This window comes from Amblyomma maculatum, chromosome 1 (genome assembly GCF_055883805.1).
Source record: "Amblyomma maculatum isolate TAMU_Amacu chromosome 1, ASM5588380v1, whole genome shotgun sequence".
NCBI classification, from domain to species: Eukaryota; Metazoa; Arthropoda; class Arachnida; order Ixodida; family Ixodidae; genus Amblyomma; species Amblyomma maculatum.
Window position 1 is genome coordinate 147,913,623 of NC_139344.1, and position 24,955 is coordinate 147,938,577.

The 24,955-nt window shown below is 41.9% G+C and overlaps 1 protein-coding gene across 5 annotated transcripts in view; it reads right to left on the bottom strand.

Moving 5' to 3' along the window:
• The window catches only part of LOC146204285 (uncharacterized), an 85,106-nt gene that overhangs the window by 41,770 nt on the left and 18,381 nt on the right, over nt 1-24,955 (bottom strand). For all 5 annotated transcript variants that reach the window (XM_084589222.1, XM_084589223.1, XM_084589221.1 and 2 more), the window contains 8 exons: nt 23,446-23,507; nt 22,976-23,049; nt 19,399-19,483; nt 10,134-10,225; nt 8,642-8,716; nt 8,086-8,249; nt 4,685-4,837; nt 197-358 (listed from right to left, as the gene is read on the bottom strand). In XM_084589222.1, coding sequence (XP_084445348.1) covers nt 197-358; nt 4,685-4,837; nt 8,086-8,249; nt 8,642-8,716; nt 10,134-10,225; nt 19,399-19,483; nt 22,976-23,049; nt 23,446-23,507 — 867 coding nt within the window. The remainder of the gene's footprint in view (nt 1-196; nt 359-4,684; nt 4,838-8,085; nt 8,250-8,641; nt 8,717-10,133; nt 10,226-19,398; nt 19,484-22,975; nt 23,050-23,445; nt 23,508-24,955) is intronic.

Here is a 24,955-nt window from a genome sequence, read left to right on the forward strand (position 1 = left end):
CTGCCCTAAAGCGTTTCACATTACTGAATTCACAGAGAAAATATGCAATGTTTCCTAGGCAGACTTGAATAACTTTTATTTATATATCGCAGTGAGTATCCAGGTGAACGAGTACTTAAGTAGTACTGCCTTGGGGCATACGAACAGTGATGAAACTGCATGAACACTTCAGCTGTCTTCCCTGTAGCCAACTCACCTGAGAAACTGCTCTGCATCGTAGCTGGTGCGACGGAGAATGGGACTTGGTGCTCCCACTGGAGGAGCTGTTGAAGCTGCTGATGCTGCACATGCTGGATTTGCGTGAGCCCAGGGAGCTACTAGTGCTGCCACCCGCAGGGCCAGGTGAGCCCGGAGGAGTCTGCATCAAGCCATTTTGCTTAACTAATCTTCTCAATTACTTTTCACATAACAGCATTATGCATTCATTCTGACCCTTCAACATTTCAAGTGTCAACCAAACTACTGTATGCAAAGCACCGTATTTACATGATTCTAACGCGCACCTTTTTTCCCAAAAATAAGCGTTTAAAAGACATGCATGCTACAATCGAACACAAAATTGAAAAATTTCAAAACCGAAACCAATATCTCAAAATCAGAAACGCAGCAGCTCAATAAACCATGACTAGCCACATTGCCCTCAGTACCGAGATGGATTCACAGTATGTGGAAGACCCTCTCGCTAGCAATGGTCATGTGTGCACAAGATGACCTTTTGTGGTTGGTGAACAGAGGGAAAGATCTGCCTTTCGACTCTGATGGCAAGTAGCCTATGGCATCCATGTCTCGTGGTTGTGTTTGTATGTGCAGATTTCGTTCCCTTAAATGTTTTAAGCAATTTTCAGACGCTTGTTCAATGCATTATTTCTTGTGCGTGGTAGAATTGGCGCCAAGTTAATTTCATGGTTTTCAGGAGTTAAGTATACGGCGCATTACAATCGGGGGCGCATTAGAATCGTGCAAATAAGGTAAATACAGTAAACCTCCTATAAGATGAATTCGATTAACAAAACAAACGATGCAAGAGCCTTCAGTTCATTCCCATTAAATACAATAAAAAATTTTTGAAATCTTTGTACAGTCAAGCCCAGATAGTGAAAGCTCGTTAATTCAAATTTCACGAGGATGCTTAACGAGTTCGAATTAAGCCGAATTCGAAATAACGAGAGGCATGGAAAAAAGAGCCAGAATTGAGACTGGGTTGCTATATATTCGGGGCAATGCAGCGGAAGGTACGAGCGCGAGCCGCCAGCCTCCACAAGCGTGCTCTTCACATGCGGTCACGAGCCAGAAACGCAGGCTGAATTGGCGGCGCGCGCTCGTACCTTCCACTGCACTACCATAAAGAGTAAAGTCCCCGAGTATAGAAAGCACTTGCAACTCACTTTATTTATTGACGAAAATAATTGGTGATCACTTTTTGCTTTTTTTCTTTGAAAACAATGTTCATCACTTTGCTTTCCAAAGTGCAAACGTAATGCAGAGCATCATCTTCGCCCTCCTCGAAACTGAAAAATAGGAGCGCGACACCGATCGCCTCTATCACTTGCGAAGCAGAGGGTCGCACTGGCACCTCTCCTTCGTCCTTTTCATCATCGTCGACGGCAGGTTCTTCACTTGTTACCAGCGCGATGATGTCCTCGTTGCTCAAAGCACCACACACCACTGCACAGCTGTCTGCGTCGATGTAGTCATCGAAGCTTACGTCTTCTAGCGCATCACACAAACCTGCGGGGATGACTTCCTGCTGACTGAGCTCATAAGCTGCTTCCGTGCCTGGGCCCTCATCGGCCACACTGAAGCCACAGTGCCGGAAACAGTTACAAACTGTTGCTGCCGAGACCTGATCACAGGCACGCACCAACATATGCAAGGCTGTGAGCAGCGTCACAGTGTAATCCTTCATGCCCGAGCACAGAACCATGCGTTCCAACATGTGGCGCCTGTAGAATGACTTCACATTCTTAATGACGCCCTGGTCCATCGGTTGCAGGGCTGCAGTTGTGTTCGGTGGGAGAAAGACGAGCTTTATAGCCTTGAGGTCCACATCAACCGTGTGTGCGGAACAGTTGTCCATAATCAAAAGAACCGTTCTTCCGCTCATTTCAAACTTACGGTCGAGCTTGATCAGCCAATGCCTGAATATTTCACGCGTCATCCACGCCTTGCGATTAGCGGTGTATTCCACCGGCAGTGTGCGGATGTTCTTGAAGCAGCGAGGCTTCAGAGCCTTTCCTATGACAAGGAGGGGCAGTTTCTCCGTCCCGGTCATGTTTGCTGCGACCAAGACGGTAACGCGCCCCTTACTACGCTTCCCGCCAGCACAGCTGTCTCCCTTGTAAGTCCTCGTCTTACTTGGTAGCAGCCTTTAGAACAGCGCGGTTTCGTCCGCGCTGAAGATATCACGAGGCGAATAGGCTTCGAGGTACTCCTGCAAAGCACCCATTTGCCATGTCGTGCACGTTTCGATGTTCACATCTTTGCTTTCGCCCGACAAAATGCGAAACACGATATTGTACCTGTCCCGAAAGCAATGAAGCCAGCCCTCTGAAGCATTGAAATCTTCGATGTGAAGGCGAAGCGCAAAGTCTGCCGCCTTCGTCATGACCATCGGGCCACTCAGTGGAATGTCCTGGCTTCTCAATTCTTTGATCCAGCTGACCATCGCGTGCTCCAATTCCGGGTGCTTCGCGGGCCTAAGTCTCTTGCGACTGCTGGCGAAAACTTCCTTTTCGTACGCATCCTCAATCGTTCCCTTATTTTTTATGTAAGTTGAGAGCGTGCTTTTAGGGATGCAATGCTTCTTAGCAATTTCCAATTTGCTTGCCTTTCCGGCATCTACTTCACGAAGGATTTCCACCTTTTTCTTCAGCATTTTCGCGCTCTATTCTTTGCCGCGAAAGCACATTGTGAAAGGCACAACGGTCGAGCCCAACTAGCGACACAGCACAAAGAACAACATACGCGCGGCGCACAACATGTGAAAGAACAGCCGCGATGCCTCGCTGACCTCACCCCACTCATCCGGGCACTAAGCTGATAGTGATGACGGTGGGTGCGCTGGATTGGATTGGATCGGAGCGTTCGCGCCACCTATCGTTACACCAAGAAAGCTTGTAGTGCAGTCTGAAATACCGCCCCCGTGGCAGAGCGCAGTTCGAATTATCGATGGAGGTGCCGACGTGCGCGCGAAATAATGAGTTGGCTTAGCCATAGACTCCTATGCAGCTTGGCTGGACCATAACGGTCAGTTCGAATTATCCAAAAGTTCAAATTAATGAGGTGCGAATTAACGAGCTTTCACTGTATATTGAATTATTACTTATACCAAACTCTCAGTATACCTCCTTAAAAATCTTGTGCAAAAGCATAGCACTGTTGATCATGCTTATCAAGTTCCTGTTCAACAGAGCATTTGATATATTTAACTGCTCGCCACACCCCTGCACCCCTGCAAAGGTTGCTTTTCCAAATGGCGTTCCCATGACCACTTTTCAGACCAACAGCCGGGCTGGCTGCATAGCCATAGGCACCTGCTGGCAGTGCAAAGCCTGTAAAACCACATGACGAGGTGAACGTAAAGTTCACCTCGAAGTGGATTTTGGTCTAGGGTGCTTGCTTTCAATGTGGGGAAGCCGGCGTTCGGTGTGCCGGTTGCCGTGCAATGAAACCAGCCTAGCCGACCAAAAGCTTGCGACTGCCCTTGTGCGACCTGCTTCGTTGCTGAAAGCAACGCAGAAATAAACTGCAGCCCAATTTTAATTGAGACAATATTGCGTCTGCAGTGCACCTGTAACAAAACCAGACTCTTAGGGTGGTGGCTTTCCCAAACGCACCAGCCACTGCAGCTTTGACGCAAGCTCAAAACTCCACGGCATTCATGCTGTGCGGTGCAAGATGCCAACGCCAACGCCCAGGTTGGTCCTAGCCAGATACTAGGTGTGCGTGGTCACACCCAAGGAGTGGCATTTAAATGTAAGCTCAACGCGGCAACCCCCTTTTTCGACGCCTGAAGAGAGAGGTAATGCTCGAAGTGCAGGTGTGTCACATAAGTAAACAGAGGTGGCTCTGAGGTTGCCGCAACCAATGGATAGGCAAAAACATAGAAAACTCCGCATGTTTACACTATGCCAAGTGATGCTGCTTTCAAAACCAACTCGCGCATGCAAATATACTTTCTCCCCTCTTGCAGTTGGCAGCAACAGCGTGGGTTTAACGAAAATTAAACGAAATCGAGGAAGTGCCATGTATAGAGAAATGCTAACTGTCTACACTCATCAATGTCTGGACAGACTGCTGGCACACACAGCATTTTCGTATTATGAACCATTTGATGTGCTTTTGATTTTCTCCTAGCATCTGTACACTACAGAACCTAGAAGATTAATGGAAACTTAAGTCATACAGCTGTACTTTGGATGAGGAAAATTTTGCCTCCCTCTGTTCTGTAACTCTGCTCAGTGCGCTACCAACTTAATTCATGTTATATTCTCCTCAATGAAACAGACGTTAGAAGCAGCAGTCAAGGTCTTTCTCTACAGGTAATGCAGAGATGGAGGTGTTCTCATTTTGCTCTCATGACTTCAGAAGAGCTGCATAAGTGTGTATACAGTGCATATATATATATATTGCATATAGAGTGAGCAGGTTCTATACCTAGCAAACAACTCTGTAAACAACTTACCTGGAAAGTCCAGGTGCCCTGTGATCCTTTCAGATCAGTGATGACCTGTTCACTTGCCGAAGGGAGGCATTCAGGATTTCGTGTCAACTTGGCCAAGGAGTCCAAAATCTCTTGTAGATGAGACGTCTCCTGCAGCATCAACAGTTCTTCCTCCTGCAGTTAAAGAAATAAAATATAATGAAAAAAAAAAAAAACATCTTGCATGCATGCCAAGCCAATGTGCCCCTAATTAGAAGGGCACTATTCTGACTTATGAGTGCAACATTAACCAAGAACACACGCAAGGCTTTTAGTTTCCCAAACTTCCAAGAAAAATTCATAATTTAAGGACAAGGCAGTCCAACTTTTTAAAACAGTACCTTTCTTTTTCCACGACATTTCCACGATATGAAATCTCCATGTTTTCCTAAACAAGATTTGATGTCACGCTTAAGTGCAAACAGTTTTTACATTCATTGCTTGAGTGGAGTCCGTGTTGCCATAACCGGTGAGCTATAAGGTAGCCCAGAGGTCCACCCTATTAGCTGGCACTGGCCAGCCAGGGGCACAAGAATCTGCTTGGCCTCAACAACCTGCCACGGTCATCTTGAACACAGACGTCCCGGAGAGACTGGTAAACGACAGCGCTGGTATCCTGAAGGGGCCCTTAACACGATCATTAATGGGCCCCTCAAAATTATAAGACTACCAGTACTACTGTGGCACTTGTAGAGACCATAGCAAAATGGGGGAGTGGCCATCTATGTACCTGCATAAGGGTATGTATGCAGAGCCCTTTGAAGTATTTAGTACTTCTGATGAAGTTGGCAAACTGTTTAGTTCAGTTTAGCTATGAAAGATGCCATAGTGGAGGGCTTCGGAAATTTCAACCACCTGAGGTGTTACTTGGTGAACAGTGTACATAGATCCAAACCAATGTCAGTAACATTAACAATGACAATGTCATTAACACCTCGCTGTGGTGGCGCAGTGGTTAGGGCGCTCGACTACTGTGCCCAAGGATGCAGGACTGAATCCCGACCTCAGAGGCCACTTTTCGATGGAGGCGAAAAGCCAGCGCCTGTGTGTTGTGCAATGTCAGTGCACGTTAAAGAATCCCCGGGTGGTAGAAATCTCCGCAGCCCTCCACTACGGCGTCTCTGATAGCCTGAATTACTTTGGGACATTAAATGCTAAGAACCAAACCAATGTCAGTAACGGGGAATATATACCTAGATATATAGACAAACAAAAATTTAATACTGCTTATGCATGAAAAAAATATCTTTGCTCTCCCTCGCAACCCCTATAACTGCAGCGAAAACCTCAAAAAACACTTGTATACAACTCTTTTAGAACCAGCTATTGGTGCAGCAAGTAAAAATCCATCCCACAAGGCTTCTCCATCACAATCAAGGACTAGAAAAGGAGTGCAAAGTGAAGAACCAAAATTGTTTACGTCAGCATAGAGCAAAATCAAAGCATATAAACAGCTGCGCTCAAATTTCGCATTATATAGTATCGACACAGTTGTCATTTTTCTTCAGCACACTTCAAAACCTAGATCAAGACCAACAATGCCCAATTTTACAACTATGTGCAACATATCACTTGGTAATGTTGAAAAAAAAGATAATAAATAGACAGGCATACTGTTTATCTCCCGATTTAGAAGGACTGTCAAGATTAATCAGCTAAACAAATTTCTCACATCTTGTTTTTAAAGGAATTCGGCTCTGGACTCTGCAATTTGTAAGGAACCATAAAACAAACTTCACATGAAAAAAAAAAAAAAACGTAAGTTGAGCACCCCAAAGCCTTCTGCGATTGGCTGCCTTGCGAGCTGCTTGCGGGGCGACACGCGAAATTTTCTAAAAACCCAGAAGCTGAGTGACAGTGACGAGCGGCAATGCTTTGGCAGCCCTCAGCCCGTCGCGCCACATGTCGCCGCGAATTGTCACCTCATGCGGTATGCGCTTTAAGACTCATTTTATTAGTTCCTTCAATATAACAGCATCTGTTTTCATACTGTTATTTAAATCAAATTTAAATCAAAATTGGTAAGGTCATTTAGAAAAGAAAAAGAAGAATGACCTGAATGTGAAATTCACATCCAAATTAATGAGAAATAGCAAATACAAGATTTAAATTTGCATGCATTGCATGCAAATGAGTACTACCTTCTCGAAGGCTACAGATAAATCGTCACTGTGGGACTGTACACCTCAAGAATGAGACCTGTCATTCTCACCATTTTTTTCATCAGCTGTATAAAAGAAAGACTGAGCTATGTTACCGAGCATTTTGCACTGAAGAACTATCATACTGCAGCATACAGCTTCATGGTAGGGTGGTGGTGGTGTTCATGTGCAGTAGCCTTGCAGTAGGTCAAAACAATCTAGTTAACAAAAATGATAATTAGCTACATATTCAGGGTGTCTAGCTAACCACTATTTTCAAAATCCCCAACTTTTCCAGGTTTTCCTTGATTATTTTAGTTCAAATTCCCTGACGAGTGAAGAGGCTAAAAAATGTAGCTCCTGATGATAATGAAAAAAAAAAGAAAGCTATTTATTAATCATATTCAGCAATTTACAACAGTGAAAAGGCTGTCATTAGTGTTAATGGCCATTAAAAACATCAAAAGTATACTGAAAATTAAAAGCGCACTGATGCCAGCCTCAGAGCATGCGCAAGGGCACGTGAGCCACCCACCCCGCAAACAGCCAAGCCAATCCGATTCAATATGGCTGCGCGCACACGTTTGGCATTTTCCTGGGACAACAGCAGCACAACTGGCCAATTGCCTTTGCGCTGGCCGCTGCTGTTATTCCTGCTTTTTGTTGCGTACTCTACGCAGCAATTCTGCATATTTTATTGAGTACCCACCTCACGGGCATACTGGTTCTTCTATTGTGGCAGCTCAGCCATGTCCTAGCATCAAAGTATCATATACCGTGCCTCGGACACGGCCACACGCTGGCGAGACAGCACAAAAAGAAAAAAAAAAAAGACCCGCATGAATAACGTACTTGATCTGCACCAACTTAAAATGAAAATGCACTGCAGAATATATCATGCCATCTTCTCTGACTTGGTGAAATATTTGATGGTTTCCTTAACATTTCACTTATTTTTCCCGGTGCATAAAATTTCCCTGACAATTCCCGGTTTTGCCGGTTGCTAGACACCCTGAATAATACAAAAACACAGTGTTACCACAAGTATCAGGTTCCCTTATTCAGATTCCAGCCTAACATCAAAAGAAGATGCCTATTTGCACTTTCAGGTATTATGCTGATACCAACAGCACGAATCATTTCAAGCATGGCAGCTTTGAAAACAGAGGGAAACTATGCATGAACAAGTGCAGGCATGGTCTGAATCATGTAATGAGAACCGAAGTGGAAAGCGAATCGTACCAAAACTGGAGTGAGGCAAGCCACCAAGAGGCAATAGCGTGCCCTCTCCTCAACCAGGGCCCGACGCACTGCCTGCTTCTCGGCTTCCTCCAAAAGCAGACACCGGTCACTCATCTCCTGTAGGGCACACTCGAGGCTCCGCTGCATCTCCCATTTGCCACTGCCTGCACCAGACACCAGCGTCACAAAATGAACCCAACCAGGATGCACACTGAAAATCTAGGACACTGCTGATAAAGCACAGGTCTACTACCCCTCCACGTTCCCCTTAAAAGAGCACACAGGATGCATCCAATACATTTAAGACCCCTCAAAAGGCCATAAAGCACATGTAAGCCTAAATGTCAGCTGCAGTACATTGTATATGCAAGCACTGGGTCTAAATATGTGACTGCAGGCAATGAGTTTACTCAGTTAAACAAAAACCATAATTTGCAAGATAGATAACTTCCCAAATTTCTGCATCAAAGAAACCATAACCAAGTCTCAAACTCAAATTTTTTTGCCCTTCAAAAATAGAACAATCTGATAATTCCGCCTGTCTGCCATTACATACCTTTTTTAACCTTCTTCTGTAGTCGCAAGGTATCTGTTGACATCTTCTTAATCTCCTGCCGTGCTCTCTTGAATTCTACAGGGATGCAAGCCAATTACACATTTTATGAAAGAATTATACATATACGCATGAAGTAGAAGTCAAAGGCATGTTTGGAGTCTGTCAATACATGCCACTGTTACAAGGCCACTTTGCTGCAGTTTACAGGCTTGTCATAAAGTTTACACTCCAATAATAAAACGAAATACGAAAATTCTACTTTACAATGTTCAGCATACCGATAAAAATCAGCCTCGTGTCATACTTTCTTCTCTTGATTTGTTTCCTTGTTGGCTGCCACTGGGCGTTTCCACGTAAGATCAAACAAAGCATGGTCGGTCGGCCTTTTATATTTACTACAAATATTGTTGCCTGATGACTGGAAAGAAGAGATCTGCAATTGGTTTTGCTGTCAAATTTTTTTTCGAGGCAGAGGGAATTAATAATGACGAAGAGGTGGAGTGCCACCCTCATCTTCTCTGCTGTTTTGGCAAACTTTGGTTATGTATTACACAAAATATATTAATGTTAAGTAGCTGAAAATTGTCTCACTAAATATTAATGCATGTTTTTATTTGTAATCAGTCAATTTTCACTTTTCTGGGTAGTGTAGATGTATCTAAAATTTTTCAAAATCGGCCCAGGAAACGAAATTTTAACTACATTGCAGGCCTTTATCTCAAAAGACGTTTATGGCAGAGCAGCAATAATTCCATACTCTGTTCTGCACATGCTTATCTATCAAACTGTTAAATCTCATATTTATATAACATTTCAATGCAGAGATATGATTGTGCTAATTTCAAGAAAACAACCAACAATGAAAATTTCTGAAATACCCCTTTTTGATATTTTTTTAAAACTTGGTCCACTCATTCTCCTCTAGTTCAGTTTTCAAAATCATTAAAAACATGTCGCATAATTTTGTTTCACTAGTAATTATGACCAGTTTAATAAGGCCCTTGCGCAAAGCACAACGCACCACACAGATCTGAAGGTTTTGCGATTTTTTTAATTTTTGGCATAATATTGTAACGGGGAGAAATATATTTTAAAAAGAGGATTAAATATGTATACACTGAGAGAGAGCCAAGGAGCCAGGCAATGAGGGCCCAGCGTTTGATGTACTTTTTTTTTTGTCTCGATGTTGCAAATTACCTGCGAGAAACACCATAATAAATGATTTGGAATCAGTTTTGTACACATGGAGTGCCTGATGGGCTGTGGCATCGGGCAGCACATGACATTTTTCACAATTCCCCTTTACCATAACGCGGACAACGCAAAAAGGCTATTATAAAGTTCAATGAGCAAGCAACATATTTCAAATAACTTTTAGTGGAATGAAAAAACTGAAGAGCATAGAGAACTGCCCTAAAACCAAGTAAAACCTTAAAGCAATAAAATATGCGTACTTGTCAATCAACAGCGCCAACATGAAAATATGAAGTACCTTTGGAATGATCTTTGTCTAGCTGCAAAGTGCTTTTTTTCCAGTCTTCTAGTTTGTCCTGTAATGGAATCACCAGCTGCTCCATAATTGACCTGAAAGCAAAGTGCACGCCGCATATTAGAGGAACAAACCCAACGCAGACTAAGGGTTTGCGGAAGCTATCTGCCAACTTATCTTTCCTACCGAAAATACTGCAGTAAAAGAAAAGCACCAGCTAGAGAATCTGACCGAAAAAGATGGGCTTTACTGCGACATAATGGAGAAAAACCTAGTATTAGATACGTACCTACACACACATATGCAACAGGAACTAACTGGCTTTAAGCTATTAATTTAAAGAATGGCAGCATTTGTATAAAATGCCTGTGCAACCTAAACACTTTTAAATAACATTATAAACTTGCAGGCCATAACATGTCATAAAAGAAAAACAAAAAAGCTCATTCATTCCAGACACGTTTCACTTAAATCAATAACTAAAGGCTCCTAATTTAACCCCCCCCCTTTAACAGGTTACACAGCAGCCTCAATGATCGAGCAATATGCTTGGCCACTAGTCACAAAGCTCCAACTATTGGATTCCTTTATCAAAGAGCATTGTGCTATCAGTGCCAAAAACTAACAAACCATACGAGCTGTAAAAAGGTATAATTTTCTCATGGCCTTGGTGCGAGGTTGGAAACCAGTGAGGAGTAGTATATACCTGCCCATGTTATAGCTCCCATGTTTCTATGATGCAACTAATAGCATTTTGGTCATAATTTTTCCAAAGAAACCATGGTTTGACTCCACTTGTTTACAGGCTGCGTCTAAATCTGACTTTTTTTTTTAAACTTCTATTTTTCCTAATGAGGCTACTACAGCAGTACCATAATGATGCTAGCAAGGAGCACACCTGACCTGACATGCCACAGTAAAACATGCATACAAAAGAGTATGTGGTATGTTGGGATGATAAGGAAAATGTTAGCATTTAAAAATATTTATCTGGCTCAACCCAGAATCTGCTGATACAGATGGCGCCCAACTATGCAAGAAATCTGTATGAGTCATAACATCAACCAACACTGACTGGCACAGATACCATTACTGCTTGACCAGACAGTCTTCTGTCAAACGCTGAACCATATTGATTTCTGGTATGTTGTGTACGTATTTGAAGAAAATAGCACAGAAGACGAGGCAAGGAAGTAGGCAACACGAGCGCCACTAACAACTGAATGTATTCAAGGCGTATGAATACACTGTGAAGAAGGGCCACAACGCCAATGCGAAAAAGTGCCATGCTCATCATCAACACTAACCGTTAAGGTAGGCAAACTCATGGTGCGACAAAGAAACGGAAGGTATGGTTGCGCATGAAGCCCCTTTGTGGGCAATGACAAGAGCTTCAAAGATTTTCCTGGTATGCTTGTCAGTGTAGCATTTTAGAATGACTCACTGTTCAAACAGTGGAACGCAATTCTCACAAGACTTACAATGCAGCGCCAAATTACTTTTGGGTACAATGTCAGCAAGGGACGAGGCATGTTCTCTCAGGCGATCATTGATGCATCGCCCCATCTGACCTACATACGAGGCCCCACAAGAAAAAGACACCTCGTAAACAATGCGGGTGCGGCAGGCAACAAAATGCTTATTATTCCTCTTGTCACATGCACTCATTCGAGGACCTGAAAAGTTAACCTTCTTACATACGCTCCAGTTTGTATGGAGCACTGAACAAAACATGTACGCCTACCCTGCGCGCAACACGCTTAAGTTTATGGGACACTTGATGCACGTACGGAACAACTGCAATGTTTTTCCGGTTTGTCGGCATCTGTTTTTGTGGCCCACAGAGACTCGGAACTTTCTTAATAAACTCTCAACACTAACAAAACAGGTTCCGGAAAGCCAGCTAACTTCAACCATCCCATCTGAGCATGGAAACTGCTCTGCACATGGTGTTTACATGACCTGATGATGGCATTTTGGGGGGCCCCTGCAGCAACTTGTCGTTTGACGACCTTGGAATGGGCGGACGTGTATGGCAGAAAATTTTCTCGTGCACAGGACTCATAGCGCCAGCAAAGGTGCTCGCTGTGGTCGATGACTGTCATATCCAGGAAACATATGCGCCCTTCATTTGGTAATTCCTTTGTCGGACGAAAAGGAAAAAGGTGAGTTTCAAATATTGTGAAAAGATGGCCCACATGGGAGGTCACGTTACTTGAGTCAGTCCTAAAAATTACGAAGAAGTCATAGGCATATCGAAAGACTTTTATCACATCGAGGCCAATCAGGGCATCCTGCAACTGCCTGTCACAATGAGCCAGCATAATGTCACTGAGCAGAAGAGCAAGACAGGCTCCAATGCAGATTCCTTTTTTCTGTATGTAGAGTGAATCTTCAAACTTTACCAGAGTTGACTGCAGGTAAAAGGTCAACACTTTCAGAAAGTTAGAGGTACTGATGCCAGAAGAATTTTGAAAACGCATTGCTCCAAATTGATCGATAGAATCGCTGACCACCTGGCAAACTTTTTCTTGAGGCAGGGAGTAGTAAAGATCTTTGATGTTGATAGACAAAACACCAGCGTCAGTAATACTGCTCTGTGCGAGGAACTGAGATACTTCCACTGCCCTTCTGACAAGAAAAGGATCCCGTATGGGCAGAATGGACAGAGACAGCTGAAGGTACCTGCCTAGAACACGTTGCTAAGTCCCCCATTCGGCAACAATGGCCCTGAATGGGCATCCAGGCTTGTGAGTCTTGACAGAAAAGAAGCATATTTTCTTCAAATATGCTCAGTCACCAACTCGCCCAGCAGCACACTTTGATGATGTGTGTGCTGTATTTTAAAGTGCATAAGGCATGTTCTTTTCAATAAAAATTCTGCTAGTGCATCCAATACAATGGTGCGACTTATATGCTATTTCCTTTCTCATTTTGCACAATGTTCCTAGGTGAAACTTATCATGAAACGACGGCAGTGGACTTCCACGGTTATGTGACCTGTGGTCGGCTCACAAGCCCCAAACACGAGTAATATGAAATGCCACAAGGTGATGACATCTCCACCCTCACGCTCTCACACTGCCAAAACGAGCAAGGACAAGCCAACACACCTTTCCAGTAGCCATTTGCAACTTTGCTTAGTGGCTACTGCATGTGTGTTTTCCACTTGCTGCATGTGTTGCTCTCGACGCCCAAGCATGTCGACTACCAGATCAGCGATTCTGAATGAGAAAAGGTGTTGCTGCACTGCCTGTGCGAGTGCTTTTGGGCGTGAGTGCTGTCTCTTCGTTTCTATCATTTCCTGCCACATAAGGAGTTTCTCACAAGCACGGAGTGTTGTCGCTTTGTTTTTATCATTTGCCGCCGCATAAGGAGTGTTCTCACAGGCCCAGAGAATTCCACGATGGTCACGCAAGCATGTACAGTGTTGTCCCATTGCCTAATGGGGCTTATACATGGGCCTTATACACCAAATTTTTATTGAAAGCCTGTAAATATGAGGGGTGCGTCCTATAGACAAGCGTCATGTTTGTAAACAAAGGTGGCGCTGCGATCGGCAGCGACATGGGGTGTAGGCAAAAACGCAGCGTGCCTACACTGCGCCAAGCAACGCTACCTTCGAAATCAGTTCGCGCGTGCGAATATTCTGAAGCGTAAGCTTCGCTTCTGCTTAGAAATAGTTTGGTGTATGCCTGGAGAGTATTTGAGCACGTTATCAGCCGATTACTGCTGGAATTACCTGGCGAAGAGCGCTGCATTGGTTTCCTTATCCGTGGCCTCAACAGCGCGCGGCAACGGTGCGTAGGCGACTGCAGTGTTGATTAAGTTAAATTAAAACGAGAAAGCGCAATGTACAAGAAAGACTAATCGTCAACATTGCTCAACTCCCGGGCCTATAGCGCATGCAAGGAGTACGACGATGTGAATGACGAAGTGTGTTTTCAAATGCCGACTCTTTTGACTGCGCGCCTTTCTAGCTGCTTCAAGCACTTTCACTTAAGGAACAATATTATCGGCAACTATATATAGCGAACTAGAAATTACATTTCTAGCTCACTTTACCGAAAACTTAAGTCATAGAATTTCATATTTTAATAAGAACTCAATCTTTTAGTAATTGTAACATGTTCGCGCGCATAGTGCGCTGGCAACCTATTTTCGCCTGCTCGATAAAAAAGACATTTGACGTCTGTCTCATCTTACATGCGTAGCCAAGGTCATTCACAGTTTATTATATACATGAAGGCCTGCGAGAATGCTCTCATTTTTTTTTCCTCTTTGCTCTCTAGGAGAGAAGCATGAGTGCAGATGCAAACTAACGTTCTTCACGATCGCTTGCAGCGAAATTTGCGCAACCTGCTGATGTTCTTGAATATACTTGGAAATTTTTTATTCGGACTCGCGTCATCTATTATGCTTATTTTACACCCCTTATAGCCGATTTCACTTTGGGACATTAAACTCCATGTACCATATATACTTAAATATCCTGCTTGACCAGAGCTAGGTTGTACGTGGATATTTAATTCGTACTTTCGTCAGGACCATAATGACCTTCAAAAAGAAAATTTAAGACTATGAGAAATAATGCTGCGGGACTGCCTGGATCATAACGATGTTACTATAGAACCGGTGATGAAGAGTCACTCGAAACTCGCGAAAGTAAAAAAGAAAAAAAAAAAAAAAGCTACTTTAGAATTAAGTCTGCGGGCCTGTAATATCGGCAATATCGCGCTGGAGTGACCGCTCAAAGTAATTGCAGTTACCAATTCGCAGCAGGTTTTGTGTCTTTTTCTGTGTGAATATATGCACCGGCAATACTGGAGGTGAATGGAACTAGTGCAGCTTCCCTGTGGGATCATACGCACACGGAATATCGCGTCTAAACTTTTTATGACTTGATAGTATATCAAAACGGGCACGAGCTGCAGGCGTTTATTGTTATTGCGCTCTTCGTCGTGCCGCCGAAAAGTAATCACGACAATTAAGGGTTGCAAACGAACTCATCTAGTTGCAGAGCAGAAGTGCAGCGCACGTTAGCCGCGAAGGTAATCCGTCACCGAAGTCTACTTGTCGCGCTCAACGCGGCTGCCCTTCGCTCTCATCTTTATCTGACCGCAAGAAACATGTTAAAACAAGTGCCATTTTGCTTTTTGTGCCTCTTGGCGCAATCAACCGCACCACAGCTTGCAGAAATATCGGGAATTATGCCCGAAAACGCAGCAAGCGCCGCGCATCCAATGCAGACGATTCGGGCTTTTGCCTACACCACGAAAGTCACTGCTGTCGCCAGCGCCGCCGCATCTCCACTGACGTCACGGGCTGACGCTTGTCTATACACGGAAAAATATGGCATGTCGTTGCAGACATAACTTCTAACTTCTCAGATAAGTATTCAAAAAGGGCTTTGCATTGAGCATTATGAAGGGCAGCCTCAAAAATAGCCATGCATTCAACTCATCACAATTGAAGACTTGTTAAGCTACTTTTACCTTCCTAGAATTCATTTACTCCAGAAAGCTTTCAGTTCAACCTATTTTTTTTTTTAACATTCAGGCAGAGCACAAGTCAAACAACTTACAATGTCATTCCCATTTATATCAATAAGTATAACCTCGCTATAGTAGCCCTAAATGTAGCAAACACATAGTGATGTGAAACTGAGGTTCCAGTTCATCTTATATAGATGACTGTACATGTCTTTTTTTTGTTGATAGTAAAGAGCGTCTGGATGTGGTAACATACTTTCTATGAAATGACATCCTAGGATCGCAAGGCAATTTTTCTTCAAACACACGTTGTTTTCACAGAAACGTTGTATTCATGCTAAAGCGATACTCCCGCAAAATGTAAACATAAAAATCTTATAATTGAAAAAAAAATTGCGTAGAAACAATTACAGAAAAATTGAAAGTAATTTGGAGCGTTTCTTTTGTAAACTAACAAGACGTATTTAGTAAGTAGTCATTTAGTAACCAAACAGCACCTTCAGGGCCAAGTCATCAGCAAGGACCGATTAGTAACGACCCTGATATAGTAGATTTTTACCACTCCAAGTGACCTTACTAGAGTAATCTGAGTGATGGAACACTAAGAAACTGTTAATATTCTTCTCTTTAATGTGAAGTGCGATATTCTAAAAGCAACAAAAAAGCTTGCACAGAATCATCACCCAGCTTACACAGCGCTACAACAAAAACATTAATAACCGATTTTAGGTATAACGAGAAATAACACTTGAAAGTATGCCCCTATAACAAACTTGTCTGTGAAATTTTTTCCAAGTCCCCGTATGCAGCCCTCTACAAATGTGGTTCAGTTAATTGAATTTCAGCACACTGTAATGTTCGGTTCAAGAAACACATGGGGAATATTAATGTATTGCTTTCAGGTCAGAATATATTCTTTCATGCCCCACTTTTTGTCTGTGAGTCTTCACACACTACAACTCTGAAGCTGTGCAGCTTGCAAACTTCGCAGTGCCATAATTTCACTTGTAGAGCTTCAAGGCTCCAACCTGTCCGTTTATATGGCCACAAGACAGAGGCCCTACTGTGCTTATAAAGGCTGGAACTCGTTACTATCCAGCAGGCATCTGTGCCATAAAAGATTAATAAGAGTGTAGGCGTAGCCAGCCTACTAAGACCGCATTTGTCAATATCTAAGTTCAGCATGAAACTACTCCATTCTGTCAAAAGTACCAAGTAGACATTACATATAAGCTTTCAACATTGTGAAATGAATGCCTTTAGGGACCATCGCAATGCATAAAATTCACCGTGCTTCATCAAAGTTAACAGCTACACGCTTGTTTCTAGTCAACAAACTTTCATGCACGCAAGCATTTACATAAGGTTCCCTCAGTTCATTCATATGAATTTTTGGGTTTCCTATATTAACAAAAGGCAACAATTACAACCTACATCTACATTCATTTGCACTTTCACAAAGCTCCATCTAAATATTTAGTGTTTTTCTTTCCTTTTCTTCTTTACTGCAGGATATCAGAAAAGACTTTTTTTCAATCCATTTCAAAAGAAATTTTTCTTTTTCTCTTTTTCTGCAATCCTCAACTAGCAAAATTTCAAAAAGTAATCACCACAAATTAACTGTTACTTGCATCACCAAGAAAGTAGCGACAATATGCACAGGAAACAGGATGAGAGGTGATTAGCGTTTCCGCAAAGAATCGAATGTGACAGGATGTGGGCAATGTTTCAAAATTCTTTTTATCAAAGTGTCGACACTATCCGCACTTTGCATTTCACTTCCAGGATGCACAGCAGGAGTGAGCGCTTGTGCACATGACAGACTGTATGAGCAAACTAGACTGCATGTGCACACAAAATATGATATCAGAGCTAGCGCATCACTCTGCTTCAAACAAAACTGTTAAAAAAAACCTCAATAGTTGATTGCTACAGCATATGCTTAAATTACCACTCCAACATATTCTTGCAACGAGACAATGAAGAGAAATATCAAAGTAAGACAAGGTGGATAGATTATTCTCCAGCAAAGCTACCAGCATTTCTATGGTGCAGAACTGCGACTATGTTGCTGAAAAAATTGCCAATGAATGCCCCGAAACTCTTCCACATTCAAAGCACCTCCAAAAAATGAACTGTGGTGGCATAATTTGACATCATTGCATTATGACCTATTGAAGAGGAAGGCTGTAAACCTACGCAGGAATAAGAATTACACTGCTCAACATTCAAACGAAATTACCCCTAATTACCTTGAATGTACTAGCCTGTCCTGACATGCTTCTCTGCAAACTAATGTAAAGATTTCTGCATTAATTTCATTCAACATTCCATTCTCACATGAAACAGGTCACTTCTATTTTCTCTGACACTGTAGTGGGCCGCAAGACAATTCATGGCTTGATCAAACCACAGCATGTTTCGTAATTTTCAATACTTTTTTGCACAAGATATAACTCGTCTCTAAGAGTAACTACCACTCCTTTAAGATATTTTCAATACAGCATTGTGTGAAGCTGCAATGTAACAAAATATGCACTGGTGACACATTTCGAAATAATGCAGTGACACAAATGATGCGCCTGACTGTTGCTAAGTTTGTATACGCCCTCTCTTTCACCATCAAAAGCCTTAATAAATTTTGTAAACATTGTTTTAGCACCACAATACAAAGGCAAAGAACACTGGTAGCATAAATAAAACAACTAGAGGCCAGCATGATACTCCCAGTGTTCCTTTACCTCTCTTCAAAACTCTGGCAAAACACTAGAATGCAAAAAATTATTTCTATTTAAATGGCACAGTTTGCTAATGACAGCTCTCAACAAGGTTTCACCTACAATTCAAGAAATCCTGGATTTCAAGGATACAATAAAGCAAAAATCAAGAAGGGCAAAACAATGTATAATCGACCACACAGACTAGAAATAGTTTTGATCAGCAATCTTTGAATGCTTGCCTCGGATTACCTTTTCCCTTTCCTTTCTTTCTTTTATAGCTGACAAACCAATGCAAATGAGGATGGTTATGTATATAAAATTGCATATAAAAAAGGTATATAAAACTGCTGTGATGCCAACGGTTTTCGGCAGTTTTTTAAGGCTATTCAATAATTCAAACAATTTTCTTGAGGGCCAAATTAACGAGATTCTGCTGCATTCGAAAAAAAGAGCTGCGCAGCCATCTGTGCTATCATTTTTTTCTTTAAAGCATCTGCTGTGTTAAAGGGAATATGAAAAGATACAGAGACCAGAAAGTGAGCATAAATAATTGGCATTCTAACACTCATCTCAGCAACACAAAAATTTTTAACCTAGCTCCACTAACAACAAAGATAATGGTGATAAAAAACAATGCTGCTCTTCTCACCCCTCAACACATGCGAATGCTCAATACAAATTAACAAAAATAGGTCTTGACTGCACCCTAAGAAGCTGTCCCAAGAAGAATTCTTTTTTAATTTTCTAAATTTATAAGGTCCACACAGAGCTTTTAAACTAGACTTAAATGCTTACAAAAACCTCTACAGATCTGTTGCATCAGAATATGACTACAAATATCCTTTCAGGGATATTTGTAGTCACAACACTGTTCTCGGCTACATCTCTCTGTTGAACACAAATTTTTGTTGATTCTTTGGTTCTGAATAGACAGTGAAATAACAGAGAACCAACTCAATGAGCACTCAGCAACACTTAACAAGACATAAAGAACAAACTTTTTAAGACGATGGAAAAAGCATCGTATATCAGGTCTGAAGAAAACAAATCACTTACGCTGTAAAAGAGCGTAGCTTTGCTTCAACGCTTCGATGACGAAGGCAAAGGCGAGTGAGTGCTTTGCCAACTTCTTTGGTGGCACCTGCAAAATTACCACAATGAGCAGGTTCTGAAGACCTCAATTCTACTATTTTACACCGGTGAAAAAATCTAAGGGCATGATTCACTCAAGTAGGTACATACTTCATAATGACATCGGTATAAATCTTAATGTTCTCTCGTCCTTCGTATAAGATATAGTAAACCTCATTAAAGAGAAATTTTGAGCAGGGTCCTACAGAGAATGCTCCTATGCCCTGTTAACCTCTGAAACCTAACATGTACATGCCACATGTTTGGCAAAAGTTAGATAACATCACCTGCCGTAAAATAGCATACCACAAGCTATATTTTCAGGAAACTATTTTGGTGGACATTGTTTTCCTTCGACAATGATTAGCTTTTACAACAGAACTTCATATGCTGAACAAATTAGCCAACAAATGTTACGTTGCATTACTTTCACATCATGTAGTCGTTAAGTATGTTCACAGGACTTTGTGATCAAAATGTGCCAATTCACAACTCGCTCATGAAAATTATTTTTAATGCAAGTGTAGCTCTCTCCCCACGATTGAAAGAGCATTGTACTGTCCTGTCAGAGATAAGCATACAGATACTGGCACAGTCTTGAAAATCCTTCCCTGTGATGACAACAAGGAAAGAGCTTGAGGTTTCGGCAAGAATTTATATTTCACATAAGCGAAGAAAGTTAGGTCTGAAAAAAATGGTAATGCCAGGTTACATTCAAACTTTGCAGCTTTCTACGTGAGTCACCTGGAGTGGATCTACTACACTATGAATTGAAATATGCGACATCCAGATGGTTACTATTAGCTAGAAGACACTCCAGATTTTTCTTCTTTTTTTTTTTCAATAACATACTGTTCTTCACGTGGTTTCATCATGCTTTTTCATCACCTCTTAAAATGTTTTCAAAAAGCTAACTGCCACAACACTGGCATCGGCACAGCAGCACTCCTGCTGGTAAAATATGGTTGCTTGGTATCTGTGACAGACATCACCAGCCACTATTTATTGAATGTTTGTTTAAAATCACCTTATTCCTTTAAACTACAGTTTTAATAAAACCTAAGCTTCTCAGTTGATATCACATACATTACTGCAACCATGGTGGCAGTAATGCATGTAGCAGGGTCAGTAAAGCCTAAGCTTCTTGGTTAATCTCACATGCATTCCTGCCACCACGGCTTGCCATCACATGCCATCTAGACAGTGGGCTCCCCTTGTTTGTAATGTCAGGGTTTGCAGATGCCAACTAGTACCATGGGAGAGTGACATGCCCGCATCGAAATATTGTTTTAAATTCTTTGGTTGAGCCCTTTAGCCAAGTATATGTTCATTTGGACCAGAAGCTTTCAATTAGCGCTAAGAAAACATGGTTGATAAAGCTCAGCAAACTGTCCCTTTGAAGCTCAAAAATAAAATATAAAGCACCAATCTCAAATCAGATGTGCTAAGCACACTGCAATCCATAAAGCACACAAAGAAATGCCATAGTGAAGGCCTCCAAAAATTTCACAGTACACTGTACACGGGTGCCTTGCTTTTTGCCTCCATCGAAAAGCAGCTACTGCAGCTGGGATAGAGCCCACGTCCTTGAGATTAGAAGTGCGCTAATCACTAAGTCATCACAGTGAGGCGCACACAACACAGTGGGGCACACAAAGAGAAATGCACTATTATTATCAATGAATAATCACTCCTGCAACAAATCCCTGCAAAAATTCATAACAGAATGAAAAAAATACCCACATTTTATCAGAATGCAACCCAAGAAGCGGCTTGAAAGAAGGTAGCAGAGTACTTTCTTTCAAGCTTCCACTGCTTCAAGCTATGGATTAATTTGGTCCTGTACTGCCAATTGGCCAGTAATTAAAGCAGCTGCACTATAGCCTCACGGTCATGCCAAATTATATATCTGAAGGAAATAATTTTTATCAAATGTAAAGTTTCCACCAAGGAATCTGCATTTGATTTCTTTGAGGCCACACAGATTAAATTAGGTTAATGAAAATTTATTTTCATGCAACTTAAGCTGGAAAATCATCGGGCATTGCCCTCTTCTGAATCGTTGGAGCCTATTGCTTTTTTTTTTCTTGAACTAGTTCCAGACCATTGCGCCTGCTACTACTACGGCTACATTTCTTCATGGCCCGGCTGTATTTGATCTTCTGGTGGATTTTGAAAAAAACAAAACAAAAAAAGATGCTGCGCTGTGCAGGCGCAGGTCGTGTTACCGAAGTCAAAGGGGTTCCTAGCGCATGGCGAAATTAGGTTAATGAAAATTTATTTTCATGCAAATCAATAGTGAAAATAATAACTGTTTGCATAGCAGGATGTTTGAAAAGTGCCATGGTAAAGAAGCAAGCATTGTCATGATGTAGTAGATGTGCCACCAATGTCACCTGCACTTGGTGTGGATATCCTCATGCCCATTGAACATGCCATTGGCTAAAACCATATGACAAGTAAATCAGTTGAACATCTTATAAAGAACCCACTTTTATGTGTATATGTATACTTATATGCTGATGCTATAAGAACAAAAACAAGCAGCTAACTTTATTAAAAAAATACATTATGGAGATGAATAAACATCTTGTTTCTGAACAGAGATTTATATAACCAGACCAACAAATTGTCAGAAAATGCAAATGTTGTTGACATATGCAAAAGCATGCATAATGGAATGAGCAGAAATATTCTGTTTGCGAACTGCACACAGGATAAGACCAAGCATATCTTTTTCATCTCCATCTGAACCATCCCAAACACGAAAGCCTCAGGGTCAACAGCAGTGCTGCCATCAGTCACTGCACACCCTTAACAGCATCTCTGGTGCATATTATAAATCATCGGTTTCAGGCACACGACATGCGGGCGGGCCGCTGGGTTTTGCAGCCCACCGGCTCCTAAACATTCAGCCGCTGTTCCGAAAGTATGTTATCAGCTTCAAGAATCAGTTTTACCACTAGACTCGTCATCCAACTAAAACCAACTAAAACACCTCATCCCCAGAAGGTAGACATTCTTTGTGGAAATGAAAAGAGGCTTAATATGCATAAACTTCAGACGGATGTCGGCCACCTTCGATATGAGCTGGCACATTAAAACCCACCACCTCTTTCATCTCCAAGTATACATTCTTTTTTAGGCTAAGTGACTGTGGTATTAGCCGTTGTACTCTTTCAGTAGCTCACTCCACATCATCCTGAAAAAGCAATCGTCAATCTTCAAGAAAGAAGGCAGCACGCACAACTTTTCTTTCCATGAAGATTGGGAGAAAGTAGCCTAGGAACGAAATGTTTTGGTTTATATTTTATTTATTTTTTTCCACTGATTCATCTACTGCTTCTATATTCATTTATTTTTCATTCTAAGGTTCCTAGCTTGTGAATGATAAATTTTCTCAACACAGCCCGCATGACAAAACGAGCTTCAGACTTCTGTTATAAATGAACACCAAAGATAATTCCAGGTCAACGAATACCTAGAAGGGCCGCCTACTTACCTTTTGTGTTTGTAGCCATATCTGCCACCTTTTGGAATGAATCTAAGAAGGCTGCTGAGACCGATGCAGTGATCCTAGAAAAGAAAAAAAAAATTGCGCATGCAAAATTACCTGTCCCCCCCCAGTGCAATGAAAATAAAATCCAAAGCCAGAAAAGAAGGCCCCAGGCCTTCATTTCTATTATTGGCATTAATATGACAAGACAAAGACTGCATATTTACTAATGCTATAAATAAATGGGCTGAACACTTTCACAAGGGGGTAAAAAGAACAGAGTAAGCAACGCCAACATTGTCCATGCTCTAAGGCAGAGGTGGGGCACAAAAAGATAGTTTTTAGAGGCTATCCAAAATGAAAGAATTTAAGAGCTATTCTAACTATAAGGCTTCACGAGACTAGAAAGTGTTGAGCAGTCATATTCACAAGGAAGTAAAAATGGCATGCAAAACCATAAAGCAAACTTCACTTACTTGAGCTGGGAATGCAGCTTGCTTGCCTTTGCTAAGAAGTCTTCCCATATTGGAGTGCCACCCTAAAAGAAAAATACCTGGATTACTAGATGTCCCCAATCTATAACAAATGTCCATCAAAAGACCAAATACATGCAGATACTTAAACACCAATTTTCTTTGGAATACCACTACAATTTTATTTGAAGCAGATTGGAAATCTGTGGCCTCTATTGGAGCCTATATTTCTAGAAAACTATCCAGATATCTTTCATGCAGCAAAACATTATCGAAATTTATCCATCATAAATATTATGCCCCAGCAAACAATTAAAAAATCAAGTTATGGTATTAGCCAATTTTAACCAGTCTTTCTCATTTTTCAAGATCTCTCCAAACACCTCTCATCAGGAAGGGCACGGGAGCTGGTGTAGTATGCATTTCATAATCCTTATTGTGTTGCATTTTAGTGATCTAGCCTTTACTAACGCAGGGAGAAAGCTGAGGGTGCAGCAGAATCTGCAGGCATTTTGTGTATGACAAAATCAAAAGCACAGATCCTAGCACATCCAGATTAGGCTCCCATGCACCATCGGCCATGAGTGCATTTACTTTTAATTCAATTTCTTTCTTTCTCAACCACTTGTTCTATCACACCTCACCTCACTTTCTCTGTCTCACACACATACGCACACACACACGCACGCACGCACGCACGCACGCACGCGGACAAGCACACACACACTCTCTCTCTCTCATTCTGGTTGGTTAAGGTTAAGAGAAATTTCTCTTTCAGCCAGTACAAGATACCAATGGGAACGATTCAATGTCTATAGGTACAGTCGCGAGCAAAAGTAGTATACAACACGCCGCCAGTGGCGGAGCTTAGAAAAACTGCATCAAGAAACCAGTCGTCTAGCAAGAGGGACAGGGACACAACATACATATGTAGGGAAAATGGTGCACCCCCACGATTGTCTCGATCCCAGGTAGCTGTTGCCAGTTGGCGTTGCAATACAGTTTTCCCGAGCTCAGCCACCGGCTGCTTCGGCTCGCCATTGTGACACTAGCAGAAATTGCGCTAAGACCAACAATTAAACAGAAGCAGTAAGTATGACAATCACACTGCTTTTCACATCTTCACATTATCAGTCATGTGACTGGCCGAAGTCACATTGGAGCAGCTTTTGGAGCCGCCGTAAGCACTTATTGTTTTCTACTGTACAATTCTTTTTTTTTTTTTTCCTCGCCGGTTAGACATACACGACGTCAACTGAAGCGCGCCCTCACATTGGAGCAGCTTTTGGAGCCGCCGTAAGCACTTATTGTTTTCTAGTGTACAATTTTTTTTTTTTTTTTCCTCGCCGGTTAGACATACACGACGTCAACTGAAGCGCGCCATCGTTTGCCATTCCAGTAACTATGTTTGAAAAAAAAAAAAAAAAAATATATATATATATATATACGCATAAACATTACCAAAATTCGTTTCATTGGATAGTTCTGGTGAGTCGCGATCACTTCGGCGAGC